General features: G+C 38.2%; 4 protein-coding genes and 1 pseudogene across 5 annotated transcripts; 3 read left to right on the forward strand and 2 right to left on the reverse strand.

Annotated features, from left to right (window-relative positions):
• Positions 1–114: 114 nt before the first annotated feature.
• LOC110623569 (DNA excision repair protein ERCC-1) lies at positions 115–2825 on the forward strand. Its single transcript, XM_021768561.2, has 9 exons — positions 115–467; positions 545–635; positions 713–816; positions 974–1073; positions 1217–1293; positions 1630–1729; positions 1863–1934; positions 2020–2088; positions 2256–2825. Exons 1-9 carry the CDS (start codon positions 241–243, stop codon positions 2583–2585), a joined length of 1170 nt encoding a protein of 389 aa, XP_021624253.1. The 5' UTR covers positions 115–240; the 3' UTR covers positions 2586–2825.
• A 264-nt stretch (positions 2826–3089) lies between these two features.
• LOC110623567 (probable serine/threonine-protein kinase PBL7) lies at positions 3090–5857 on the reverse strand. Its single transcript, XM_021768559.2, has 6 exons — positions 5379–5857; positions 4855–5102; positions 4179–4561; positions 3731–3863; positions 3472–3561; positions 3090–3371 (listed from the first exon to the last, which is right to left on the reverse strand). Exons 1-6 carry the CDS (start codon positions 5842–5844, stop codon positions 3231–3233), a joined length of 1461 nt encoding a protein of 486 aa, XP_021624251.1. The 5' UTR covers positions 5845–5857; the 3' UTR covers positions 3090–3230.
• A 5368-nt stretch (positions 5858–11225) lies between these two features.
• LOC110623338 lies at positions 11226–14174 on the forward strand (annotated as a pseudogene).
• A 3874-nt stretch (positions 14175–18048) lies between these two features.
• LOC110622989 (heavy metal-associated isoprenylated plant protein 34) lies at positions 18049–20594 on the forward strand. 2 transcript variants are annotated; one of them, XM_021767782.2, is made up of 3 exons: positions 18049–18390; positions 18548–18629; positions 19032–20594. In XM_021767782.2, the coding sequence occupies exons 1-3, from the start codon at positions 18361–18363 to the stop codon at positions 20441–20443; spliced, it is 1524 nt and encodes a 507-aa protein (XP_021623474.1). In that variant the 5' UTR covers positions 18049–18360; the 3' UTR covers positions 20444–20594. The 2 variants fall into 2 exon arrangements, with proteins under 2 accessions (XP_021623474.1, XP_021623473.1); XM_021767781.2 differs by having other exon boundaries at positions 18050–18390; positions 18545–18629.
• Positions 20595–21279: 685 nt separating this feature from the next.
• LOC110623339 (gamma conglutin 1) lies at positions 21280–23213 on the reverse strand. Its single transcript, XM_021768252.2, has 2 exons — positions 23130–23213; positions 21280–22854 (listed from the first exon to the last, which is right to left on the reverse strand). The coding sequence occupies exons 1-2, from the start codon at positions 23211–23213 to the stop codon at positions 21463–21465; spliced, it is 1476 nt and encodes a 491-aa protein (XP_021623944.1). The 3' UTR covers positions 21280–21462.
• Positions 23214–23487: the final 274 nt, after the last annotated feature.

Below are 23487 nucleotides of genomic sequence, written 5' to 3' on the forward strand. Positions count from 1 at the left end.
TTATTTCACAAAAATTGACTAAATATTTACTTATCAAATAAAATAAAATAAAAACTATAAAAGGCCAACATTTTAGGAGGCGAAGAATGTTGGGCAAATGGGCCGGGTTTTTGGGTCTAAGATTTGCTAGCACTTTTAGGCCCGCTCAAGAAAATTCGTTTGCTGATTTTCTGCGAGCTCCATCTTCGTGCAGGCCACCAACTGAAATTTGAAACAGTGGAAGGAATTAGGGCAAAGGACATGGAGGAGGATGGAGAACTAAACCGAAAATCAAACCCTAAAAAGGTGGTGATTCAAATACCATCATACGAAGAGGTATTACAGAGCTCACAGTCAAAGTCGCAATCTTTGTTTAAGCCATCACAGACTTTCTCTCAAGCCTTCTCTTTTATCAAGAACACCGAGTTCTACACTCCTCCTCCTTCCGCCTCTACATCTCAATCTGCACCCGTCACAGATGACGCTAGGTACTCTATTCTGCTCTGATGGGTAGTTGTTCTTTTGGCTTGTTTGTTTGTGGTTTTTGCTAAATTGTGCAATACAGTGCGCCTTCTCCATCTCCGTCGTCTGCTGTTGCTTCGTCTTCACCGAAAACTGGCCAGAGTCGCAATGCAATTCTTGTTAGCCACCGGCAGGTAAGGCTTAATTTTCTGTATATATTGACCCCCTTTTCTTCGGGATTGCCCTTGAACAAGTCTGTTCCTTTTTGCAGAAGGGAAACCCATTGCTTAAGCATATCAGAAATGTAAGATGGTCTTTTGCAGATGTAATTTGCGACTACTTGCTTGGCCAGAATTCTTGTGCTCTCTATCTAAGGTCTAAGCTAGGAGCTTCCACTATAATTTTCTCATTTGTTATGTATCACTTGGAATTATATTTTACTTTTTTAAAATGTTGATAAATGATGTAGACCATGACCGTACTATCACTCTGAATCATGCCTAAACTCTGTTAACTTGTCCGTTTGGTGCAGTCTTCGATATCATCTACTGCATCCTGACTATCTGTATTATCGAATAAGGGAACTGCAAAAGAACTACAAGCTTCGAGTTGTTTTATGCCATGTTGATGTGGTAAACCACGCGTCTAAATAATCTTCTCTAGCATTTCTTCACAATTTAACATCCACAATCAATGTTGGGATCTACTCATTCACATTTTTATCGTCATGAGTGAACTTAAAGAACACGCTGCTTATTGTTTCCATTGCTTTCAGGAGGATGTGGTTAAGCCTTTGCTTGAAGTCACTAAAACTGCTCTGCTTCATGATTGTACTCTGCTATGTGCTTGGAGGTACACTACATTTTTCCCCATTGTGCAGTGGTGGAATACATGTTAAGCATGTGATTTAGTTGGATAGAGGATCCTGAGAATACTTCTTTATTGCAAATATTCAATATTTGTCTAAGTTCCCAATGTAGTGGGGTTGAGACTTTCTGATATGTTGTTCAATATCCACTCATGTATGTTCTTTACGTGTTGGAAGTTGATTTGATCAACTTCATATAGGGGCTTGGACCAGTGCTAAAAGTGATTCTTTTATATTATTATTGAGGAACATGTTTCTTGCAGTCAATAACCTTAAAAGGATTATGCTTTATGAGTTTATTTGATGGTGTTTGGTTATAGCTTGGAGGAATGTGGCCGCTATTTGGAGACTATCAAAATGTATGAAAACAAGCCTGCAGATCTTATTCAGGGCCAAATGGATACAGACTATTTATCACGGGTATAAATTACATTGAGGTCTCCCATATAATTCTGTCACGCTGATGTTGTTCAAACTGGAGTCTTGAAAATAACCTGCTAAAATCGTTTCTGTTAACTGATTATGCTGAATCTATGGTTTGTTTTTGATATAGCTAACGCATACTCTCACAACTGTCCGACATGTTAACAAGACTGATGTAGTCACACTTGGGTCTACCTTTGGGGTATGCCCTCTTTTTAGTCCCCATATACTATACAATTGGTTGTTTTATTTTGCCATGTTTGTGCCTAATTGTTATTTTCTTGCAGTCCCTTTCCAATATAATGGACGCATCCATGGAAGATCTAGCTCGTTGCCCTGGCATAGGAGAGCGCAAGGTACTTGATTATTTCCTATATTATGTTGCCTTGATGTCCTTAGCCTGGTAATGTTCTCCACTATTTTCTGTAAGACTGGCAGTTGGCAGTATTTTTGCCTGAAGAATTAAATATTGCAATGGTTTTAATTCGTAGTAATATGTGCGTCCATTTGTTTGGTGGCTCAGGTGAAACGCTTGTATGACACTTTTCATGAACCATTCAAGCGTGTTATTTCCAGCCGCCCTGTTGTCCCGGAAACATCCTCAAAAGGTAATGAGCCTTCCTCCATAAATGAAGTTACGGATGTGGAGAAGGAAGATGAAGATGCTAGCAAACGTAGGAAGAAAGAACCTGAACTAACAGTCAAATCAGCCCTGTCTACTGCATTTGCGAAATATGCTGATAAATTTGGTAAAAGGAATGATAAATCACATGGAGAGAAAGCAGGAGAAACAAGTGTTGCTGTTGAATCAGGAGCTCTCAATACGGACTCTGTTTACATGACAGGGAGTTGATCCTCTTTTTCCAGCATTTATCCAATCTCAGTTGTGAATTATGATTTATGAGATGGAACTGTCTCGGATATTGTCTGTTCTTGTCACTGCGATGGCAATTGCGTTAGTGATGTACTAGATTTCTTCTTCCACTACTTTGTAGTAGTTCATCAGAAGGTTATAGTGGATTCTTTAGGCCCAAGTGTAACTTTATTTTGTACATACGTAGAATGATTGGGAATAAGATGATGATTCTTTACCTGTTGAAAATCTTCACCATTATCACCATAATGAATTTGCATTCTAGAAGCTGCAATATTAAGTTTTTCACTTAATGTTGCTCTTTGAATGGCGGATTGTTAATCCTATAGAAATTTTGTTTCTGGGCGGGCACTGTGGTATGGTTCCAGTTATATACATGTGGAGGCCACGTGGAAAAAGTTATTGCACCTGTCTTTTAATCACCAGGCAGCTGCACTACAAAGATTTCAAGGGAACCCATATACATGCTAGTTTGTATTGTCATTATTCGCGATGTTTCATCTAAATTTCAATTCTAAAGATAAGAACATGAGTCCTATCAGATTGATTATTAACCTGACAATGTAGAGTGAAGCATCAGAGTTGTACAATTTTGAACTGTCCCTAAGACCTGGGACTAACTATTTAATTCTGAAATCTAGAGGAAGCAGAGGAGGATATCGAAGAGAGGTTCTTGACCAGAGGGATTAGTGACTGCACCACATCTGTCATTAAAGGCCGGTAATCAGCTTCTGGTTGCACGCACATGGCTGCAATGGCAGCTACCTATACACAAAGAACCCATGTTTTTCAGAAATTTATTAGAGATTCTAGGTGAACAAATATTTTAATGGCAAGATTGTTGATGATGGAGAACTGAAGAAACCTGAATTAAATCTTTCTTTGAGTAGAGGCCTCGAAGAGCTGGGTCAACCATTTCCACTACTTTTTCTCTATTAGTTAATCTTGGAAGAGCCTGCAAAAGTTTTATACAACTGATTTAAGTTACAATTTACAGTTTATCCTCAGTGCTGGCTGATTCCAGGGAGTTTAAACTCCCTTTTAATTGCTAAGTTCTTAACCATATCCTAGTTAGTAGCTAGTACTTTCTGAGAGACAAAGCAACGGATTTTAATTTCACTAACCCAGGAGACGAGGACATGTTCACCAGGAGGCCGCTTGGTGTCCACGGGTACCCGGCCAGTTAAAATCTGTAAAAGAACAACACCATAGCTGTATACATCTGATTTTGTCGTAAGCTTACCAGTCGAGGCAGACCTAAGTTCATGACCAGAAAATGATAATCTCATAAGATAAAGCACAACTTAACATCAGTCATTGTTAGTGCATAGTATAGGAAACTTGTGAACTAACATTTTACACAAACTATAATGACAGTGCTATTAGCTACCTAGGACTGCTTAGAGACAGATAATGAAACTAAATAACTCATTGGTATAGGATCCTATCATACCACGTGCAATCTTGAGTGACAATTGACACTGCTTTGCTACTTTGATATGCTCATAAAATGGAATTGACAATGCATTGCTATTATTGAAATCCATAACTGACAAATGATGGAGCACTCACTCTGGAGCAAGATAACCTGTGGTCCCCAGCACACTTGTTGATGATGTCTGCCCATTGATCTTTTCTGAACCCATCTTGGCCAATCCAAAATCTGAAACCTTAGCACGGAAATTTTGATCAAGCAAAATGTTGCTGCACTTAAAATCACGGTGGATAACTGGTGGAACTGTATGTTCATGGAGGAACTCCAGGGCCCTAGCACAATCAAGGGCTATCCTTAACCGGGTCCCCCAATCCAGTGGCTGATATTGCCTGTGATGCAGATGGTTTTGAAGTGTACCATTGGACATGAATTCAAATATTAGGAGCCTATGGTGCTGGTCAGCACAGTAGCCAAGTAGTTCCACTAAGTAAGGGGAATGTAACCTGCTTAGAAGGTCTACCTGCAATGTACAGAGAAAGAAAATGACACTTTGAGCTATACCCATGTGCAGATTTTAAAGCATTCAATGAGTTTGCCTCCATGGAGATTTTCTCTCCATTCAAAAATTCCAATTTGCAACCTCAAATTGTTGACTTCAAGCCCTTTAAGTCCTTGGACTAGGGCAGCTAATATGGGTATTAACTATTATGTAGGCTATAATTAGAGAACAAGGTGGAGATGATAATAAAACAAAGTAACAAACCAAAAGGAGAGTACTAATGGGAACAAAAGATAATTAATGAAGTCACTTGCCTCTATCCTGAAGGCACGTTCCCCTTGCCTTCCCTCCCTACGCAGCATTTTGACGGCAGCCACCGTGCCATCCGCCAGGATACCTCTATACACCACTCCGGAACCTCCATTTCCTATCACATTTGCTTCACTGAATCTGTCTGTGGCTACTTCAAGCTCCTTGTATGTGAAAACTTGGACTCCTTCATACTTTCTTGGAGATTTATGACCCAAATTGCTTCCATATAGGCACCCTCCCTTCACATCTGCTGCATATTGCTAGATCAAGATTGGCTTCAACTTTGCAAATACAAATTAAAGTAAAGCAGGAGAATTGAAAGCACCGTTCTTTTCCATTCTTGATTTACAAAACCAGAGAATTCACCCAAAACATGGAAAATAAAATAGTTGGTCCCAAAAAACCCAGAATTTTTTAGGAGTGAAAATTTTCCAAAAATTTCAAAATCAAGCACCCTAATCTCTTATAAATTGTTACACATAACAGAAATAAGAAACTTGAAAATGGGTAGTAATTAGTTAATCACCTGGGCTAGAAGTGAACGTGATGGTGGTGTGAGCAATAAACTTGCAACTGGTGTTGTTTATACAACCATTATTGTCTTTAAAGCCGCTGGTTCTATTCTGAGCAGATTTAAGTCTTCGAAGCATGACTACAATTAGCAAGATGAGGAGAAGAACAATAATAAGAGAGATGCCCGATATGATAATGATACGAATGGCAGAGGAGGAAAGTGAGGCATGGTGTTGGCTAGGAAGATGAGAATGAGAATGTTGGTGTTTAAGGGAATGGTTGCCGGGTGTCCCTGCAGGTGCTGCAGCATCAACACCAGCAGTGCTAGTTTCCATGAGCACAAAGAGCAACAACAAAGAAGAGAAACTAATAGAGAGATAGAGGGAGAGAGAGAGATGGGTATGCAAATTTGTGTCGTGGGAGAGTGGAGGTTTTTGTCCTAGGAGATTATATTTACCTTTATGGCTAAAAAATTCCATCTCTCTCTCTCTCTCTCTTGAATAATGAAAGTGTTTTGTGTACTTCTTTCGTCCCTTCTTTTGTATTTTGTAAGGAGTGGTCTTTGTCTTTGTTGCAGAAAGATTAGCATCCATTTCCCACTATTTCTCTTACATCTCCACTCAACCATACCATTATTACATGTAATGTTTGTATTTAAAATTTCTCTATCGTTTAGCAATTGAAATAGATTATTTAGTTTGTTTAGTTGGCCAAGTAGACTCCTATTGCTTTTGATCATAAATTTTGAGGCTTTTAACCAAATTTTTATCCAACACCCACAAGGCCAAAATATTATTACAAGCTTCAGAGAAACTTTAATCTGATCAGAAAGTTGTTTTATCAGAATCCATGTTTTCCAGGCATGACTAAAACAAAATCACATGAGCTTTTCAGACTCGAAATTCCAAAATTTCAAGTCAAATGACTTGAGATATCTTGTGATTTTTCATGGTCCCAGAACCAGCTTCTTTTTTTTGGCATTTTACACTAGTGGTTCTGACCCACATCTTCATTTTACCTGCAATCATAAGATTGGCAGTCAAAATTGCAAATGTTACAAAAACATCCTCAAAATCTTTATGCATCTATTCCCAATTTTATTTCAAAAAATCTATCTTTATTCTTACCCTAATAACCATTGAGGATGATACAGAAGAGAGCTGACATCTATCAGCTGCTCTAGAAGAGCAGGGTATCGCTATCTACCTAGGCTGGGAGTTTGTCTGATATTTCTCATTTGTCTGTCCCTCCCCCACCAGAGAATGGTGGGCCCTTTTCTAACTATATGGAGCTACGCAACTCACAAGGGTCATCCCATTCTCTTACTATTTGGTAAAAAGAAATTATTCTTTTTGCAATAAGGAGACAAAATTAAATTCTAGTAGGGCCATTTGCAAATTAATGATAGAAAACACTGTTAAAAGCCTTCTATTATGCTAAGGTCACCTTCCAAACCAATCAAGGCCATGTCCTACAAGGGAACTTTCTCTCTCTGCTTTGAGGAGAGAGAATTTTCCCTCAGTTTCAAAGGTTTTCTCCTTTTTTTTTTTTTTTTTTTTTTTTTTTTTAAGATTTTGCTAGTTTTTGTGATTTGAAAGATTTCCTCCTACCCCTTTAGGCAGAGGGAAACCAACCCCTCTTTACCTGATGATGGGTTATTTTTCTTCTCTTTGGGTGTTTATGATGTTGAATGTGATTTTTTAAAACAAATTTCTATATAATAGTAAAAATAAATGTGCACACTCAATAATAATAATTAATAAAATTAATTAGTTTTATTATTTCAACTAATTAGTATGTAACTTTTTTACTTTTAATAATATTTTAACATGAACATTTTTAATAAAATTAATATATAATCTATATTTATAAATTATAATTACAGAAATATATTATCATTAATAATAATATCTTATGAGCTATTGTAAGGAAGTTTTGGCTAAGGTAGAGTATCGGAATTATGAAATTTATGCTAGAGAGTTATTCATGTTTGATATAGGATTTATATTTTTAAAAGTTTATATAATCTTATTAAGGAGGATTTGATGTATTCTTATTTGTGCTTCCACTCTGCTAGTTCTTCTACAAGTTAAATTGGATCACTGTCCATCAAATCTTCATTGGTCACTAACTATTAGAGGTTTGTTAAGCTGCAGATTCTCAAATATAATCCCTCAATCTGAACAATGATCAGAATCAACTAGTTAATTCCCCCATTCCTGGTATCTAAAGTTATGGCATGTGCAGACAATTCTGCCAGTGCTGAGCGCTAAAGGCTGCAGCTGCGGGAGGCAGCTGGCTGGTGCGCAGGCAGTTAGCCGGGAGTGGTAGGCCTATAGGTGCCAACTGGGCCTGCGGAGTGCGCAGAGCTGCAGGGCACACAGGGCTGTGGGACGCGCAGGGTTCAAGGAGCGCTACGGAGCATGCGCTGGTTGGCCTAAGGGAGTGTGTAGAGTGAGGTTTGAGTCTGCGAGCGATGGGAAGGTAACGCAAGGCGCTGGCCTACGGGAGTGTGTAGAGAGAGGTTCGAGTCCGCGAGCAACGAGAAAACAACGCAAGGCGCTGGGACGTGCTGAAAGGTGCGCGAAGTTTCCAAAAGGACTTGGGGTACGCAAAAAGTCGCAAGAGGAGTCTGGTTGGTCGCTGAAGGTTCCAAATTGGCCCAAAATTGGCTAGGGATGCCAAAAGCAAGCAGGGGGCAGCCAGCAGCCAAACCAATCCAGAAGCTTTCAAAAATATGCTGGACAACAAATTTCTTCTAGCCAAGTGGGTCCCACGAGCACTTTGGCCAATAGCTCCAGTCCTAAGGGTGTAAAATTATGAAAAAGTTCTTGAAACTTTTGAAAATGAAATTCTAGCCACATATTAGATCGTACATTTCTATTGCAGAAAAATGCCTATAAATAGGGATGCTGGGTCATTTGTATAGAACATGAGAAGAGTGCTAAGAGAGTCTATTGTCACGACTCTTCCCATGCCTCCCTAAAATCCAAAGAATTTTGTAAAGGAAGACTTGCGGGACAGCCTTATGGAGTGCCAAAGGGGCGTTGGTGGCAGCAGCTGCGGGGCAGGCAGTTGGCAGGTGCGTGGTTGGCCTACGGGAGAAGGGCCACTACCAACTGGGCCTGCGGGATGCGTGGTAGGCCTATGGGACGAGCAGCAGTGCTGCGAGCGCTGGGGCAGCGCTGGGCTGTGGTGCGTGCAGGAAGAGCAGGTGGGGCAATCGCTGGTAGGTCTATGGAAACTGGTTGGCCTACGGAGCTGGTTGGCCTACGGAAGCTAGTTGGCCTACGGAAGACTGGTTGGCCTACGGATCTGTGCCAAACGAGGTCCAATCCGCGGAATGGGTTGGAAGGCGCCCGAAGCTTCCAGAGGCGACTGGGACGCGCGGGAACTCGCCAGAGACGCCTGGTTGGCCAGCGGGGAAATTTCCAGGAAGCTGTGGTTGGCCAACGAAAATTCCAGAATCATCCAGAATTGGCCAGAGACAGCCAGCAGCACCCAGAACTGGCCAGAACAGCCCAGAATTGGCCAGAACAGCCCAGAATCTTCTAGAATCTGGTTGGCCAGCAGATTCAACCCAGCAAAGTGGGTCCCACAGGCAACTCAGCCACCATGTCCAGAATTCTCTGTAGGGTGAGAAATTACATTTTAGTCCCTGAAAGTTCTAGAGAGTGAATTCTAGCCACATGTTAGAGAGTGCATCTCCACCACACATTAAGGAGGTGGAATGCCTATAAATAGCCACTTGGGGAATTCATTTGGACATAGATGTGAGAAAGTGAGCAAAGTAAGTGATAAGCGGTTGTCGAAGCCGTCAAAAATAAACCTATTATCAATCAACAAATAAATTTGTAGATAGTGGCAATAGGGTCGAACCACAGGAAGTTGACACCAAAGATTTTCCTAATAATGACTAGGTAAATAGCAAATAAATAAAAGAGGGGGGTTTTGATTTGATGATTAAAATTAAATAGCAAAAGAAAGCAATAATTTAAAGTTTGAGTAAATCAATAAGAGAAAAGCTTCTAGTTGAAATATGGATCTATTTCAGATTGTTTAGAATTGGTCATTGATTCTTTAACACTCCTATTTATTTCAATAAATTAGTTTAGGATGTGGAAGACGCTTCTCACAATCCAAATTCCTCCTTATTTCTAGTTTGATTAGGAAACGTTTGCTAATCAAACACTAGTTAACAAGTTGCCAAGGAACGTCCTTGGGGCCTTTGGCATCGAATAACTGTTAACTGCATTAAGACTTAGAGAAACCTAATTCTAACCTTGCCAACCGCGTGGCCAAGTTTAGATCATGCAACTTGATTAAATTTGTGTTCAAATAATATAAGCAATTATGGACTTAAATCATTCAAGCAATTTGTTACTTAAGCAATTTAAAAGCAATGGGCCCTTATTGATTCTAAAAGCAAAGCAACAATTATGGAAAGATCAAATTGCATAAATATTGAAAATAAATAGAAGTTTAACAATGGAGATTTAAATCTCCCAATTCATCACAAAATCTGAAATTCACCAACTTCAACTAGAAAAGAAGGAAATTAGCCACTCATGGTGGACTAAATACACAAAAGATGAAAAGAAAGGAAAGAAAGAAGCTGCAGAGTTTCTGGCGAGGGGAGAAGATGCTGAGTAGCTGATTAGAAGACGCCCCTTGCTGGTTTGGAGGTTGCTCTTTTATAGCTGAAGAATTCCATCCTTCTAGGGTTTTGAAATCCCTTTTTAATTTGGCTTGTGATTCCTCTTTTGATGTTGAATTTAATTGCAACTGGAATTCCTTAGGTGAGAAACTCTTTCGTGGCTCTTGGAATTGTGTTGGTAGTGATTGAGTTGGATTTGAACTTCTGAAAATTCAAAATTTGGTTCCCTGCTGTTTTCCCGCCTCTGCTGTCAAGGTGATTTGGGCAGTTTCTGCGAGTGATTTGGGCAGATCACTTGCCCAATCTGCCCCAATCGCTCTCTGGGATTCAGTCTAGTTTCTATCTCTGTCTCTGCGAGTGAATTGGCCAGTTTCTGCGAGTGATTTGGGCAGATCACTTGCCCATATCACTTTTGCCTGTTGCCTCCAGGTTTCTACTTCAGCTTGATTTGGGCAGTGATTTGGGCAAATCACTGACCCAATCATTTTTTTGTCATTTTCTGCACTTTTTCTCCATTTTTCCAATTTCTTCCTTTTATGTAAAAACAAGGTAAAAACCATAAATTAAGCTAAATAATGTGTAAATAAACAATAATAAAGATCATAAAAATGTGGCTAAATTATACTTGATCAGTAAGATACCAAAGAGTGTGTAAAGCCTTGTAAAGCTTTCTTTGAGCAATACAATTTTCTTCCATCATCATTCTCCTTCCTTTGAGTCTAGCCAATACTTTTCCTACACAACTAAGCTTCCGTTGCCACAATCATCCAACCGCTCTTATTTTGAGCAAGTAGAAAGGCTGAACTTAACTGGGGGAGCTAAGTGCCGCACGGTTTAAGTGAATTTCTGATATTGAAACACTTAGCCCGTGACACTATACTTGAGTGATCTCTTGTGAGCCATTGTAAAGCATTCTTTGTGAGGTTTTTTTGTGAGTCACTTGTACGTGACTTTGCTTTGTTTCTACATATTTAATAAGAGTATTTTGACTATTGTTTGTCAACTTTTAGTATATTTTTACTTGATTTGTGCTATGTCATATTTTTATTGTCTTAGTTCGCATTCTTGAGAGGTAGACCGACTAATATTCTCAAATTAAGGTGAATTTAGTATTCTTACCAACTAGTATTCTCAAATTGAGGTGAATTTAGTGGTGCTTTTGCTGGGAAAGCATTCAGCGCGTGACACCGGGAACAGAAGAATATGTCTCCATTGACGAGGACTTCCACTGAGCCACAGATCAATTTCTTTGCTGAAGCAACAATATTAGAGCATAGGAAAACAAAATATGTCAACCCGAAATCTGCCCATCAAAGGGAAGCAAAAGACGACCTTGGTGGGAATGTAGGATGCCCATTTGCACAACAAACCTTGATTGGCTTCCTCTGTAAACACTGGCTTCTCATTATGGAAGTCCATTTTCCCAACAGATATCAATCAGACAGGACTTTTTGCAGGGCTCAGAGACCACTGTGGTTTCAAGTCTCTCCCCAGTTCCAAATTTGTGGGAGAGACGTAATCATCGTACCCTGATGAAATCCAGAATCCATCTGTTCCTCATACTTCAACCCCTACTCCAAATAACCAAGTTCTTTCTTCTACTTCAACAACAAGTGCGATGCCGTGCTACCATCGCCGGCTACGCCTCCCAGGTATGCTTTTGCAGCCCATGCACTTTACCTTCCTTCTCTATCGCCTTCTCGCACCATATATTCCCTTCATCTTCCTGCAGTTCCCACTATTTATTTATGCCTCATCCTGATTCTTTCAGCCACCAGTGCCGGTGCAAGTGCTAGCTCCTCCCTATGTTGAACGTAATATGAGCCAAGAAGATCAAGAATGATATCAATGTGCATAATAGTAGTATAAGGCTTGTGGTTGATGAGAAGAATTTGGATTTTCATTTGGTTTCCTTCACAGTTGATGCTGTCGTCGATGGCAGAGGGAACGAAATGATTCTGATCGTTTGTGATATAATTATATTTAGTAAGATTGAATTCATTAATTATGATTGTTTTCATTTGCATACTTTTGTTGCTAGTGGGTATTTGTTATCTGTGATTGATAGTATGAAATACTTAGCTTTTGCTATTTAAGGAATAAATTAAGATTCATTTTTCTGTAGGAATGTAGTGAAAATTCTTCCATCTTGAATTTGTAGTTATGGATTTGGTGCAAACTGAATTGAATCAATTCCCCAAATGCATTTCTCTATAAATATCATAAAAAGTTGATCTCAAATGAATTGAGATTTTGATTTGCTAAAAAATATTAACGAATATTTAGTCATTTTTATTTATTTTTCCGTACACTTTTTTATTATCTTTATAATAAAAATATGAATATCTAATTTTTTTGAAAATCAATATTTTGATACTATGAACAAATGCGTTCACATGTATTTGCAATAAGAAATTTTATGCATAGAGAACACGCACTGCATCCTCCGGTGGTTTTTCATTTTTTGATTTGTAGATAAAAACTAGTATATATGCATTTTTGGATCCTACCCATGATCAGAAATACTATACTGACAACATAAACCTACGAACAATAATTTTTCTTTGATGATTTGGAAGGGGTGTCCTATTAGTAATGGTGTGATTCTTTTATGGTACTAATACCAGAAATCAATGGCGGTTCGGTTCCTCCTCTTCCATTCTGTTGACTATGCTGTGGTAAAGTTGAGATTATGAGAGAGAGCCATATGTGGTGGTAGCAATAGAGATTGGTGAGTGTAGTGGACCGGACCAGTAGCAGTGGTTGGACAGAAGAAGGTGCAAGCCCATTAGCTGTTGTGTGATGGAGTTTACTGCGGGGTGGTGCTGGCTCAGTGGCAGGAGCGTAGGAGAAAATGTGGGGTGGGGCAGCATCATCTTATCATACTTTGCCAAGGAAGAAATGAACTGTGGCATAGTATCCTGAAATGCATAAACCGAGGAGAATTCCCATCAAGAGAGGAATGGGCTATAAATTCTGGCAGCCATCAGGAACTGGCATTGACTTGGGCATCTTTGAGTTGGACCACATATCAAAGCCCACACCAGAGGAAGATATGTTCCCTCTTGTTATCTGTGCAGAAGCGTGCCTGCCTGCCTGCCTTCTTTCTTTGCAGCTGCAGAACAAGAACCTGATGATCTGCCACTGCCAACAATGTCTCCTCATGCACAGACTACTCAAGCAGTCTTGGACAAGAATAATGAATGCCATTTTCAAGTGAAAGTAGTGAAGCACATTTTGTGGGTTGATGGGGTTAGCTATGAGCTACGTGAAACTTATGGATTTGGCAATTTCCCATTTGTCAGATAAGGGAAACAGAGAAAGAATGTGTCATTTGGATGACTGAGCCCAAAGGATACAGCTGTTTTGCCCTTGTCGACATATGGGTGAGATTGAAGAATTCTGATGTTAAGCATACTCTTATATGATTCTTCTCTTCTGATTTTGATCAGTAGATGTGTGCTTGTATTGGTAGTCTGACATGAAACACTAGCTTGTTTGCTTTTCTGATGAGTAAATAAAGATCGACAGACATCAGTGCTTTGTACTTATCAGTGATATCCTAGTTCGGCAGGCGAATCTCAAATGGCTACATTTAGGATTTGAAGCCATAAAGGGCTTAAGCTTGTTCACTAGACAGGTCAATTTGGATGTGTCAAACCTACAAAGTGCTTAGTTAAGTCTTTGAGACTTCTTTTATCCTAAGATCTTATTTAGTTTGAATGTGTATTTTTTGAAGAGTTAACTTATAAGCAACTAATTTAACTAGGTTAGAATAATTAGCTTTTATATAAGAGTCATGTTCCAAAACAAGTAATTTTTTTTTAATGGGAGATTAGAAGAGTGGAGACTTGAACTTAGATCTATCATGTACATTTAATCACTCAACAAAGTCAAGCAAGATTTTACCACTTATTAGAAATATAAAATTTCTTAGTTGACTTGGAAATTTAGTGCTTATTTGAAGTATGGAATTTATTAGCTCAAAGTCAAACTAACCTCGCAGGTTTGGATTATCTCTCCCCTTATACAGCAATTTTCTTTGTTGAATGGCAATTCTTAGCATTATGTTGGATGGAGCTTACGAATTATTTGAAGTGTGGGAATGATAAACTTTTCAAGATAGCAAACTTTATATTATGGCATATGTGAAAATGGCGGAACTAATAAATTTTTAATAACAAATATCTCTCCTCAAACTAGATCTTGAACTATGCCATAACTAGTTTGGAGGAGTTTCTTTTAGTACAACGAAGCCTACAGCAGGCAGTCCATAAGTCTAGTTCTCCTTCTCAAACTTCAGTTTGAAAACTGCCTCCAAAGAATGTTACGAAATTTAACTTTGATAGAGTTGGATTCAGGTAGAACAGAGGTTCTATTGCATGGATAGCTCGCCATGATAAAGAAAGGCTCATTGCTTCGAAGTAGTCAGTTTTGCTTCAAGGAACAATTTTTAACGTGTAATCTTTGAAGGAAATTCTCTTTTGGTTATTAAAGCCATGCAAGGGAAGCTACAAACCATATCCGGCATTGTGCCTGACTCTCTCACGTTGTTATTCAATCTTAGGATATCTCTTTCTCATGTCAATAGAAAGAGAAATACTTTTGCTCACTTTTTAGCTAGAAAATACTTGTTAGATGACATTTTTATCTGTAATCCTTTGACGTAATTACAAGTTGTATATGATGCTTCGGCCTTCATGGGCTTGATTAATTCAATTTTTTTTTTGGAAAAAAAAAAGCCTAAATAGAGTTACAAACAGTTTTAGTTCAAGGCTGAGGGCAACCTAGATAATATCATAATTTTGATGTTGGTCTGAGTCTAGTCCAAATCCAAACCGGATTGTGGGTGAGTTTTCTGATCACCATCATCATGTAGATTGTCATGACTCATTTCACTTTGTCTTTACATGCTTAAACTTCTTTTGCAGTAGCTGTGCAGTGGCAGTGAGTATGCAGAAGAGTTGACTGTTGAAGACTTCTTTAAGTAAATCTTTAATTCTCATACCCATAAATTAAGCAATAACAAGAATTCCACAGGCTGCAGTTGTTTGAAAATATTTGTTTATACCCAGAAGGTTGATAGAGTTCTTTCATGATTTATTTGCAAGAAAAATTGAAAATTTAATGAAAATACATTCCTGTGAAGTTCATTTTCCAAAAGAAATTGTCCAACTTGTCTCTCATTTTCTCTTTACTGAAGGAATATTTGTAATACAAGAAATGAAATGAGGTGAAAGTACTTTAAAATGTCTAAAGAACAGATGAAGACTGGAGGTGTTGTGGCATAAAGAGGGGGACAAAAGTGAGGTCTTTGGTCTCAAAACACTGTCTGAAAGTGAAATGGATCAGTAACTGAAGACTTTTTTTTTTTTAAAATCAGAAATTTGAATCTTTGTTGGTCTTGTTCTTTACAGATCTATTGGCTTCGATTTTCAAGCCAGCAGTACCTTGATTCTTGAAAAACCTTGGGATTGATTCTCTCACTTTCTTTCTTGTTAATGGGTCCATATCTCAATTGCATGGTTGCTTTACTGGGGAAAAGTAAAAGACATGTTCAAAAATAATTCTTCTTTCCACTTATAGGATTGATTGCCTTAATACCTTAGTTTTTAATAATTCTAAATCCTTTTTTTTCATCCTTCTTTTGCTTTTCTTGTTTTCTTTTCTTTTCCTATTTCCAATTAATAGAACTTGGAGAGCAAGTCTACGTTTGCTTACAGTACACCCGGTGCGAAGAGAACAACGCAGCTTCAGGGTATTTTTTTTTTTAATGAAAAAATTACTATTTGGTCTATGCAGTATTAAAAAATTTATTCGGTAGTTTTTTTATTTTGAAAAATATATTTTTTATTAAATATTATAAAAAAATATAAAATACTCTTAATATAAAAAGACTAATTAATATATAATTTTACAATACTGAGAAATCAACTAATGAGTTTTTTTATATTATAAAAACTAACTAATGATTTTTTCATACCACAAAAATTAAATAGTAAAACACTTAATAACTAAAACTAATGAAATACTAATTAGTAGATTTTTTAAAATCAAATACATTTTTGTGTATCTTTTAAAATAGAAGGATCAACTGATAAGTTTTTTCATAATATGGAGTAAATAGTAAATTTTTTTTTTTATTTGGTTTTGAAATTTAATCCCATTAAATTATAAGTTACTGGCTTTCCTCCAGTGAGTCTGCCCACTCAAAATGATTAGAAAATTTCTTGAAGAAAAGCAATAGTTGGAAAGAGAGATGCAGTAACTCAGTTACAGAATGAGGCTGGATTGACCTTGGTAGTACTCCATAACTCAACCATGGAAGTCACCAGCAAGCATCCACCATCATAGGGGATTCAAATTAGTCCCAAGTTGAATGAAGGGTCCACGCAAGTCCTATGTTGAAGCTGAGGAGTGAATGAGGAGCCAGAAGGCCAGAACTGTGCTTGTCAAGTCATTAAAGAAACCTGCATTCCTGGAGTTGTTGTACTCCTGTAATGTTATTGTTGTCTGCTGGTGAGATTGCCAAAATCTTTATAGCCAACTGTTCCCATAGATCACTGTCCTACTCCTCCTAACACCACAAATTCATACACAACAATTTCACAAATCCTATTATATTTACATGTAATGTAATATCAGATTGAGGAATATCCCCCAGTAAATGGGTATTACCTTTAATAGTAGTTTATTAAATGCAAAAGTTTTACCCAAGATTTGTTTTAGTTTACTAATTTAAACCATACAAGTGGAGTTTGGTTTGATTTCTTCAAGGTGGGTACTTCACTAACATGAGATTTCTAGTAATTGCCACCACTCTAAGCCCAAGGATTCCATGAGAAAAAAATGTATAAAAAAATGGTCGGTGCATATACAAACATATTTAATAGAAGCAATGATTCAAACCCAAGAGAGAAAAAGCCTGATGAGGCAGTCAAAGATTGGGGTGCAAAAGCCAATTTGTGAGCAAACACTAACCCATAAAGCAAGTTCATAAGGTTAGATATTTTTGGGATTGTGCCTTGTTGTTGTAGGGGTCAGGTTTTGTCCCCATTCAAACATCTTTTTTAACAAGCTAAAGCCAAAGGGGAACACAAAAAGAATATGCAAGGACACCTTCTTGCCATGGTTTAGGCTTTTAAGGTCCACAAATAATAATTTTGGGTTTCTAAAGTTGAGGTCTTTACTTAGAGAAAATCATTGCTTTGTTTTTAGTTTTTGGACACAAGTTTTTGTTTGTTTATGATAACATGTTGGATTAGTTCTTCAAATCACCAAGTTGCTCCTTCTTGGGCAAAAGAAGGGTAATATTGTCTTCTCATTAACACTATTGAGCCATTGACCACTAGTTAGCAAAGGTGTTAAAATAATACAAGCCATTATTGTTTTGGGACAACATGACATTTTTTTAATTCCTGCATTGAACTTTATCCATTAGAATTAGATCTCTTGGTTCTACACCTATGAACCAATAAATTACTCTCAGATTCAAGTTGTTTCCTTTGCCACAAATCTCTCATTATTTATAGTTAAAATAACACAGCTGAATTAATAAAGGATGGAATGAGTAAAAAACATATACAAGTACTTGAACTATATTTTTAATTTGGGTAATTTTGTTAAAATTTAAGTTCAATATTATCACTTTTTCCAGAATAATTTATCATTTTAACTCAAGCATAGATCACAGCCGACAATAAAACAAGTTTTGTCTTGTATTGTGGAAAATAGGAAAGAACTTATCTTTAGTCTTTAGTGCAGCCCCCACTAAAAAATTGTAATATGAAATGTGAAGCCATGTGCCCAATGGTTAGGCTGTTAGGCCCAGTCCATTAATGACCTCAAAGCCACAGATCCACCTCCATTTCATCATATGGTCAGTGTAATAGAGAGATGATCACTGTTATTACAAAGTAAAAATTTATGATTTTACTATCTGTTTTTGAGTTTAAGCTGTAAAACACTTATCTTTTGTTAATATAAAGCCACCTCCAGCTGGTCCACGCTGAACCCTCTTCATTATGGTACCTTCCCCCACTCTCTCTCTCTCTCTCTCTCTCTCTCTCTGAAAAAGAAAAAGTTATAAAATTGTTTCAAATTGCTTGTAAGTAGGAGGGGGCAGCTAAAAGATAAGTGTTAAATGCCCACCACCTACTTCTTTTAGCTCTCTTTTCCTTGAAGACTTGTAGAGCATTCTCCTTATTCCAAGCTTGGAAGCAACCACTTCATTTTTTTCTCCTCTCTTGCTCTCTCTCTCAGCTCAAGTTCTGTTTCCCAGTTCATTTTTTTTGGCTTTGAGAATTTTTTGTTGGGTTTCAGTTCTCTGTTGTTAAACATGAGTAAACAAGAGTTAATGAAGATGCAGGTAACCCCTTTTGTCCATTTTGTTTCGTTTAATCTAGTTAATTAGAACGCCTTTTTCATTTCTTGTTTTGTGGTTTTAAGAACATTTATGCAGTTCTATTTCTTAAATTTCCTCCCTAATTTATGTTTGTTTCTTGGGAATTTGGTTTTCACAGCAGACTTGTGTTCTGAAAGTGAATATACAGTGTCACTGTGATGGGTGTAAGAAGAAAATAAAGAAACTTCTGCAGAAAGTTGATGGTATGCTGCTTATCCATGGACAATTCTCTTCTTCAAGATTTTCTTTTTTTGCTGTTGTCTAAACTTGTTAATTATTTTGTCAGTATTAATTACATTTAAACTGTTATCTGGTAAAATCTCTGGACCACAGGTCCACATCTCTGAGAAAAGAAAATGATTTGAGTTGTAGCCTCCCAATTGGGTAGACAAAAACATTATTTCTAATTTCTTTGTTTTGCTGTTAAAGATTTTATTGCTACCCATATCTTTGAAGCAGAGTAATTGTTGGGCTCAAAATTCTAGATGCAAGTGTCACAGGATATCATATGCATCATAAATATCCCTTTTTTTCAAAATAAATAAATAAATAAAATTTAAGTGGTTTTTTGAATTTTCCTCATGGATGGGTTTTGTTTTGGCCAGGAGTGTATAACACCACAGTAAATGCAGAGCAAGGGAAGGTAACTGTAACAGGAAATGTTGACCCAGCAAAACTCATAAAGAAGCTTGAGAAGTCAGGGAAGCATGCAGAGCTATGGGGTGCTCCAAAGGGCTTCAACAACTACCAAAACATTGTCTACAATCAATTGAAGAACACGCAAATTGATAATGGCAAAGATAACAAATCTCAAAAGGGTGGAAAAGGAGGCCAACAAGGGCAACATCAAATGCAACAGTTTAAAGGATCTCAAGATCTAAAGATGCAACCTCATAAAGACCAGAAAACTGTCAAGTTCAATTTGCAGAATGATTATATTGATGCAAGTGATGATGATGATTTTGATGATGATTTTGATGAGTTTGATGATGATTTTGATGATGAGGATGAGGAGTTTGGTCATGGTTATGGACATGGTCATGGCCATGGTCAGGCTCAGGGTCAAGTTCATCATTTGCCTAACAAAATGATGCCCATGATGGGCAATGGTCATGAAGCACATGGTTCTCATGGTATGATTAATGGGCCTATGTTTGATGCTAAGAAGGGGGGTGGTGGTGGAGGAAATGCCAAGAAAGGGGGAGGGAATGCCAAGAAAGGTGGTGGTGATTTTGAGATATCTTTGGACATGAAGGGCAAAGGCAAAGGCAACAATAATGATGGCAAGAATGGCAATGGAGGAAAGAAAGGTGGAGGTGGTGATGGGAAGAATGGTCATAGCAAGGGAGGAGGGAATGGAAAACAAGATGGTAAAGATAAAAATGGTGGCAAAAGTGGATTTGGAGGATTCTTGAGTTTTGGTAGGAAGAGTAAAAATGGAAGAGAAGATGACACTGATAAGAAGAGCTCCAATAATGGTGGCTCAGCTGGAAACAATAATTCCAATGGGGCCAAGAAAGGTGGAGGCAAAAATGATGGGATCCATGCCTCTAACAAAATCAAACAATCCTACCATGAAATTGATGTTAACAGGGGTGGTGGAGGTGCCAAGAACAAGAGCCAGATGGGTCAAATGGGACAGATGGGTCAAATGGGCCAGATGGGCCAGATGGGTCAAATGGGACAGATGGGCCAGATGGGTCAAATGGGCCAGATGGGTCAGATGGGCCAAATGCGCCCAATGGGTAATTTTCCAGCAGTGCAAGGACTCCCTGCACAAGCAGCAGCCATGAATGGTGGGTACTATCAAGGGATGATGGGAGGAGGCAACCCTTACAATCAACAATACATGGCAATGATGATGAATCAGCAGAGGCAAAATTGGAATGATAGGTTTCAACCAATGATGTATGCGGGGCCGCGTCCGGCTGTTAATTACATGCCGCCGCATCCGATGGCTGATCCCTACACTCACTTCTTCAGTGATGAAAATGCCAATAGTTGCAGTATAATGTGAAGTTGGTAGAGTAGGTTTAATAATGTTTTAGGTTATTTGGGATATGATCTTTTGTAACGGGTGATTGAATATACAAAGGGTGTAAGGTTTTGAATTTACCTTTTACCTATGTGATGGAAGTTGGAAATAGTTCAGTAATTTTTGTTTCAAACCTCTCTTTGTTTGAGAAAGTTCATTTCTTTGACATTCTGAACCTTAATGGTTCTTATTTACAAGAGGAAAATGCTAAGCAAAACAAGCCTTAAACATTAATTAAAGCATTGAGTTATACTTTTTGGCTGGCTGGCTGCTGCTAATCAGTTGCAGTGCTTAATAATAGATTTCCCTATTTTAGTATGGTGGTGATAAGGTGGTGTTGTGGGTCTAATTTTGCAACCCCATGATTGTGAAAATTCAAAATTTAGGTGAGGTAGGCAGCATCAAGTGACTTTAATCATATGAATGTTTGAATTGCAAAAGTGAAATCAGTTTCACAAAAAAAGCAAACAAGCCCTTGAAAGTGATTGATGCATCATGTGTTGTTGTAGTAACTCTTCTTTTTCTTTCTTGTTGTGTTAGGAACCTTTTCCCAATTCCACATATAATTATTAATGGAATATTTTTGCCATGAATTATAAATCTTTGGGTCCACAATCATTCATCACATGGCTCACTGAAATTTTAGATAAATAATTAGCTAATACAAAAGTAGGAGGTGATGGACTTGTCCAAGAAAAATCAAAGGTTATCAGTTCCGTTTGAAACCCAAGCCCATTCAGGCCTCACACTGCATGGCAAGCCGAGCTCTTCGCAATTCTCGTTGGAAAAATGGACAAGGCGAATTCTATCCATCTAAATTAAGCAAAACGATCTGCCGTTTTAGGACAATAAATCGATTTCAATAGACTCAAACAAGTAAAAGACAAGTCACTTAATTTGATTAGCCATGATCAAGAACAAAGATGGCTTCTTTTATTCATACACTTATTAGAGAAACTCCCACTAAGCATTTAAAGGAGAAGTTTCTTTCCCATCTGCCATTATGGATTTCCTGGGCGATTGCGGTAGGAAGTGGCACTGCAATTAGTCCTTTGATTCAACAAAGAAGAGCTAAAGCCCACCCTCGATTGGTGAAGATCAAAATGAACAAGGTTTTCTTCCAACTGGTGAGCCCCAATCACAATTGGATCTGCAGGGTTCGTCCCTCCATCAATGAAAGCTAAACAGTACACAAGTGGGTGAACCACCGCCATTGTGTTTGCACCAAAAAGTGTCCATGCAACACTTTGGTCGCCAACCACAAAATCCACTCTAGGCACTCCGGGGCCAGCTATGGTGTTTGGGATTCTTCTCGAGTCGAAGCAGACTCTGAAAGGTCCCACTGGTTGTGCTCTACCTGCTTGGGATAGCTGCTGAGAGAAAGATTGTGTGAAAGCTTCGAAAATGGAATGTTCGAGAACTGTGAATGGAGTTGTTGTGCTTATCTTGGCTCTGTTAATATTAGTTTTCAACGGAACATTTTTGTTGTTTACTCTGATTGATCTCACTTGTATGTAATATTCTCCTTGTCTCCCAACGCTCAATGGTGCGTAGTGCAGGCGGGGGGAAACATAATTAGGAGCCAAAGTGTAAGGATCTTCTCCAAACACAACGAACCCAGGGCTTCTAAGGGAGTTAGCCAAGCATAAGACAAAATTGGGCCTGAACCCAAAGTGGGAAGCAAGTTGAGTTGGTAGAGCAATGGAAGTATGACCTAATCCAGCTACTCCTTGGACATATTTTGGTACCAAATTTAAGAGACGACGTGCACAAACAAACAGGAATTGAGGCACTGTGACCGTTGGACCAGGTGCAGAAGGGTCAATAGCGGACTTATCTCTAATTGTTCGAATTGAGAGCGCGTCTTGAGCTAGCTCACCAATGTCAGTTTCTTGAGACACAGGGTTCACGGTGGTGAGTGCACATGTATTGTTATGGCACCCAGGTCTAACACTGGAGGAGCTGCAACTGTAACAAGTGTGACTGTGGGCTCTAGAGCACTGAGTGGAATGACAGCGAGGGGCAAAGTAGGTTGATGACTGGTACTCTTCATCGCATTCCACAGAAAGGAACCTCCCATTTAGATCAACCAGAAGTTTAAGTGGGACTTGTGGGGTTCTCTTGAGGACGGTTGCCACATGAAGATTTGTTGCACCATCTTTGCGAACAGGCAACACCAGTTTTTGTGAAGGTCTGATTGAAGGCCTGACGCGAAAGGGTTCACTCTCATGGAGTTCAGATGCAAAAACAACAAAAGAAAAGGCAAAGAAGATGAGGAGCAAAAGAAGGGAAGAAGAAGAATAAGCAGCCATTGTTGAAACCAGAAAGCTTGAAAAAAGAGAATGCTTTGATGAAGGATCATTGAGCCGCTTGTGTGTTTGCTTTTTATAACTCTAGTGTTGCCAAATGGACACTAATTAGACATAAACCAAAAGAGCTGTGGAGTTGGGATCTTGTTGCGTGCACCGAACGACATTCCGAGAGAGGAGATTTGCAATTCACATGAAACTTTGCAGGAAGAGAGCTAAAAAGATGTGGGTATGAGCTCATGTTCATGAACAAATAAAAGAAACGACATGGGTTGCAGCTGTGAAGAAACAGATGTCGATCAAAATTAAGAAGAGCTTCCCCTGCCATGCACTGTTTTGTAGTGGAAGCACATAAGCACTCGGCGAGAACGGGCGTGGGTTTCACAGAGAACTGAGTTTTGTGACAAGACTACATTAACTTTTGCATTTGTGGTAATAGTCATTAAAGATCCAGACACAATCATGATAACAGGAGATGCAAAGGATTGCATACAAAATTTACTTAGTTCTACGTTATCGATAGTTATACCAATTAATCAAATTGATCTCAATAATTAAATGTGGATTATGATAAATAATTTATTCTATAATTACTTAATAATATAAAAATTTCAAATAATTTTGATTTCCATATTAATATTAGAATCAATGCTCTTTTAAATAAAGGCAAATATGTAATCTCGAAATTTGGTAAAAATTAATATTTGAGCAAATGGC

Source organism: Manihot esculenta, chromosome 9, assembly GCF_001659605.2.
Source record: "Manihot esculenta cultivar AM560-2 chromosome 9, M.esculenta_v8, whole genome shotgun sequence".
Classification (NCBI taxonomy): Eukaryota; Viridiplantae; Streptophyta; class Magnoliopsida; order Malpighiales; family Euphorbiaceae; genus Manihot; species Manihot esculenta.

What these genes read in the sequence shown, in the direction of transcription:
- LOC110623567 (XM_021768559.2), bottom strand. Translation starts at nt 5,844, where the DNA reads ATGGAATTTTTTAGCCATAAAGGTAAATATAATCTCCTAGGACAAAAA. An exon ending in AACGTGCCTTCAGGATAGAG is followed by an intron (nt 4,562 to 4,854) that starts GCAAGTGACTTC and finishes TGTACATTGCAG; the next exon opens with GTAGACCTTCTAAGCAGGTT. An exon ending in AACATGTCCTCGTCTCCTGG is followed by an intron (nt 3,562 to 3,730) that starts GTTAGTGAAATT and finishes AAACTTTTGCAG; the next exon opens with GCTCTTCCAAGATTAACTAA.
- LOC110623569 (XM_021768561.2), top strand. Translation starts at nt 241, where the DNA reads ATGGAGGAGGATGGAGAACTAAACCGAAAATCAAACCCTAAAAAGGTG. An exon ending in TTTTATGCCATGTTGATGTG is followed by an intron (nt 1,074 to 1,216) that starts GTAAACCACGCG and finishes CATTGCTTTCAG; the next exon opens with GAGGATGTGGTTAAGCCTTT. An exon ending in CTGGCATAGGAGAGCGCAAG is followed by an intron (nt 2,089 to 2,255) that starts GTACTTGATTAT and finishes TTGGTGGCTCAG; the next exon opens with GTGAAACGCTTGTATGACAC.
- LOC110622989 (XM_021767781.2), top strand. Translation starts at nt 18,361, where the DNA reads ATGAGTAAACAAGAGTTAATGAAGATGCAG. An exon ending in AAGAGTTAATGAAGATGCAG is followed by an intron (nt 18,391 to 18,544) that starts GTAACCCCTTTT and finishes TGGTTTTCACAG; the next exon opens with CAGACTTGTGTTCTGAAAGT. An exon ending in ACTTCTGCAGAAAGTTGATG is followed by an intron (nt 18,630 to 19,031) that starts GTATGCTGCTTA and finishes TGTTTTGGCCAG; the next exon opens with GAGTGTATAACACCACAGTA.
- LOC110623339 (XM_021768252.2), bottom strand. Translation starts at nt 23,213, where the DNA reads ATGACTATTACCACAAATGCAAAAGTTAATGTAGTCTTGTCACAAAAC. An exon ending in CCCACGCCCGTTCTCGCCGA is followed by an intron (nt 22,855 to 23,129) that starts GTGCTTATGTGC and finishes TGGCAACACTAG; the next exon opens with AGTTATAAAAAGCAAACACA.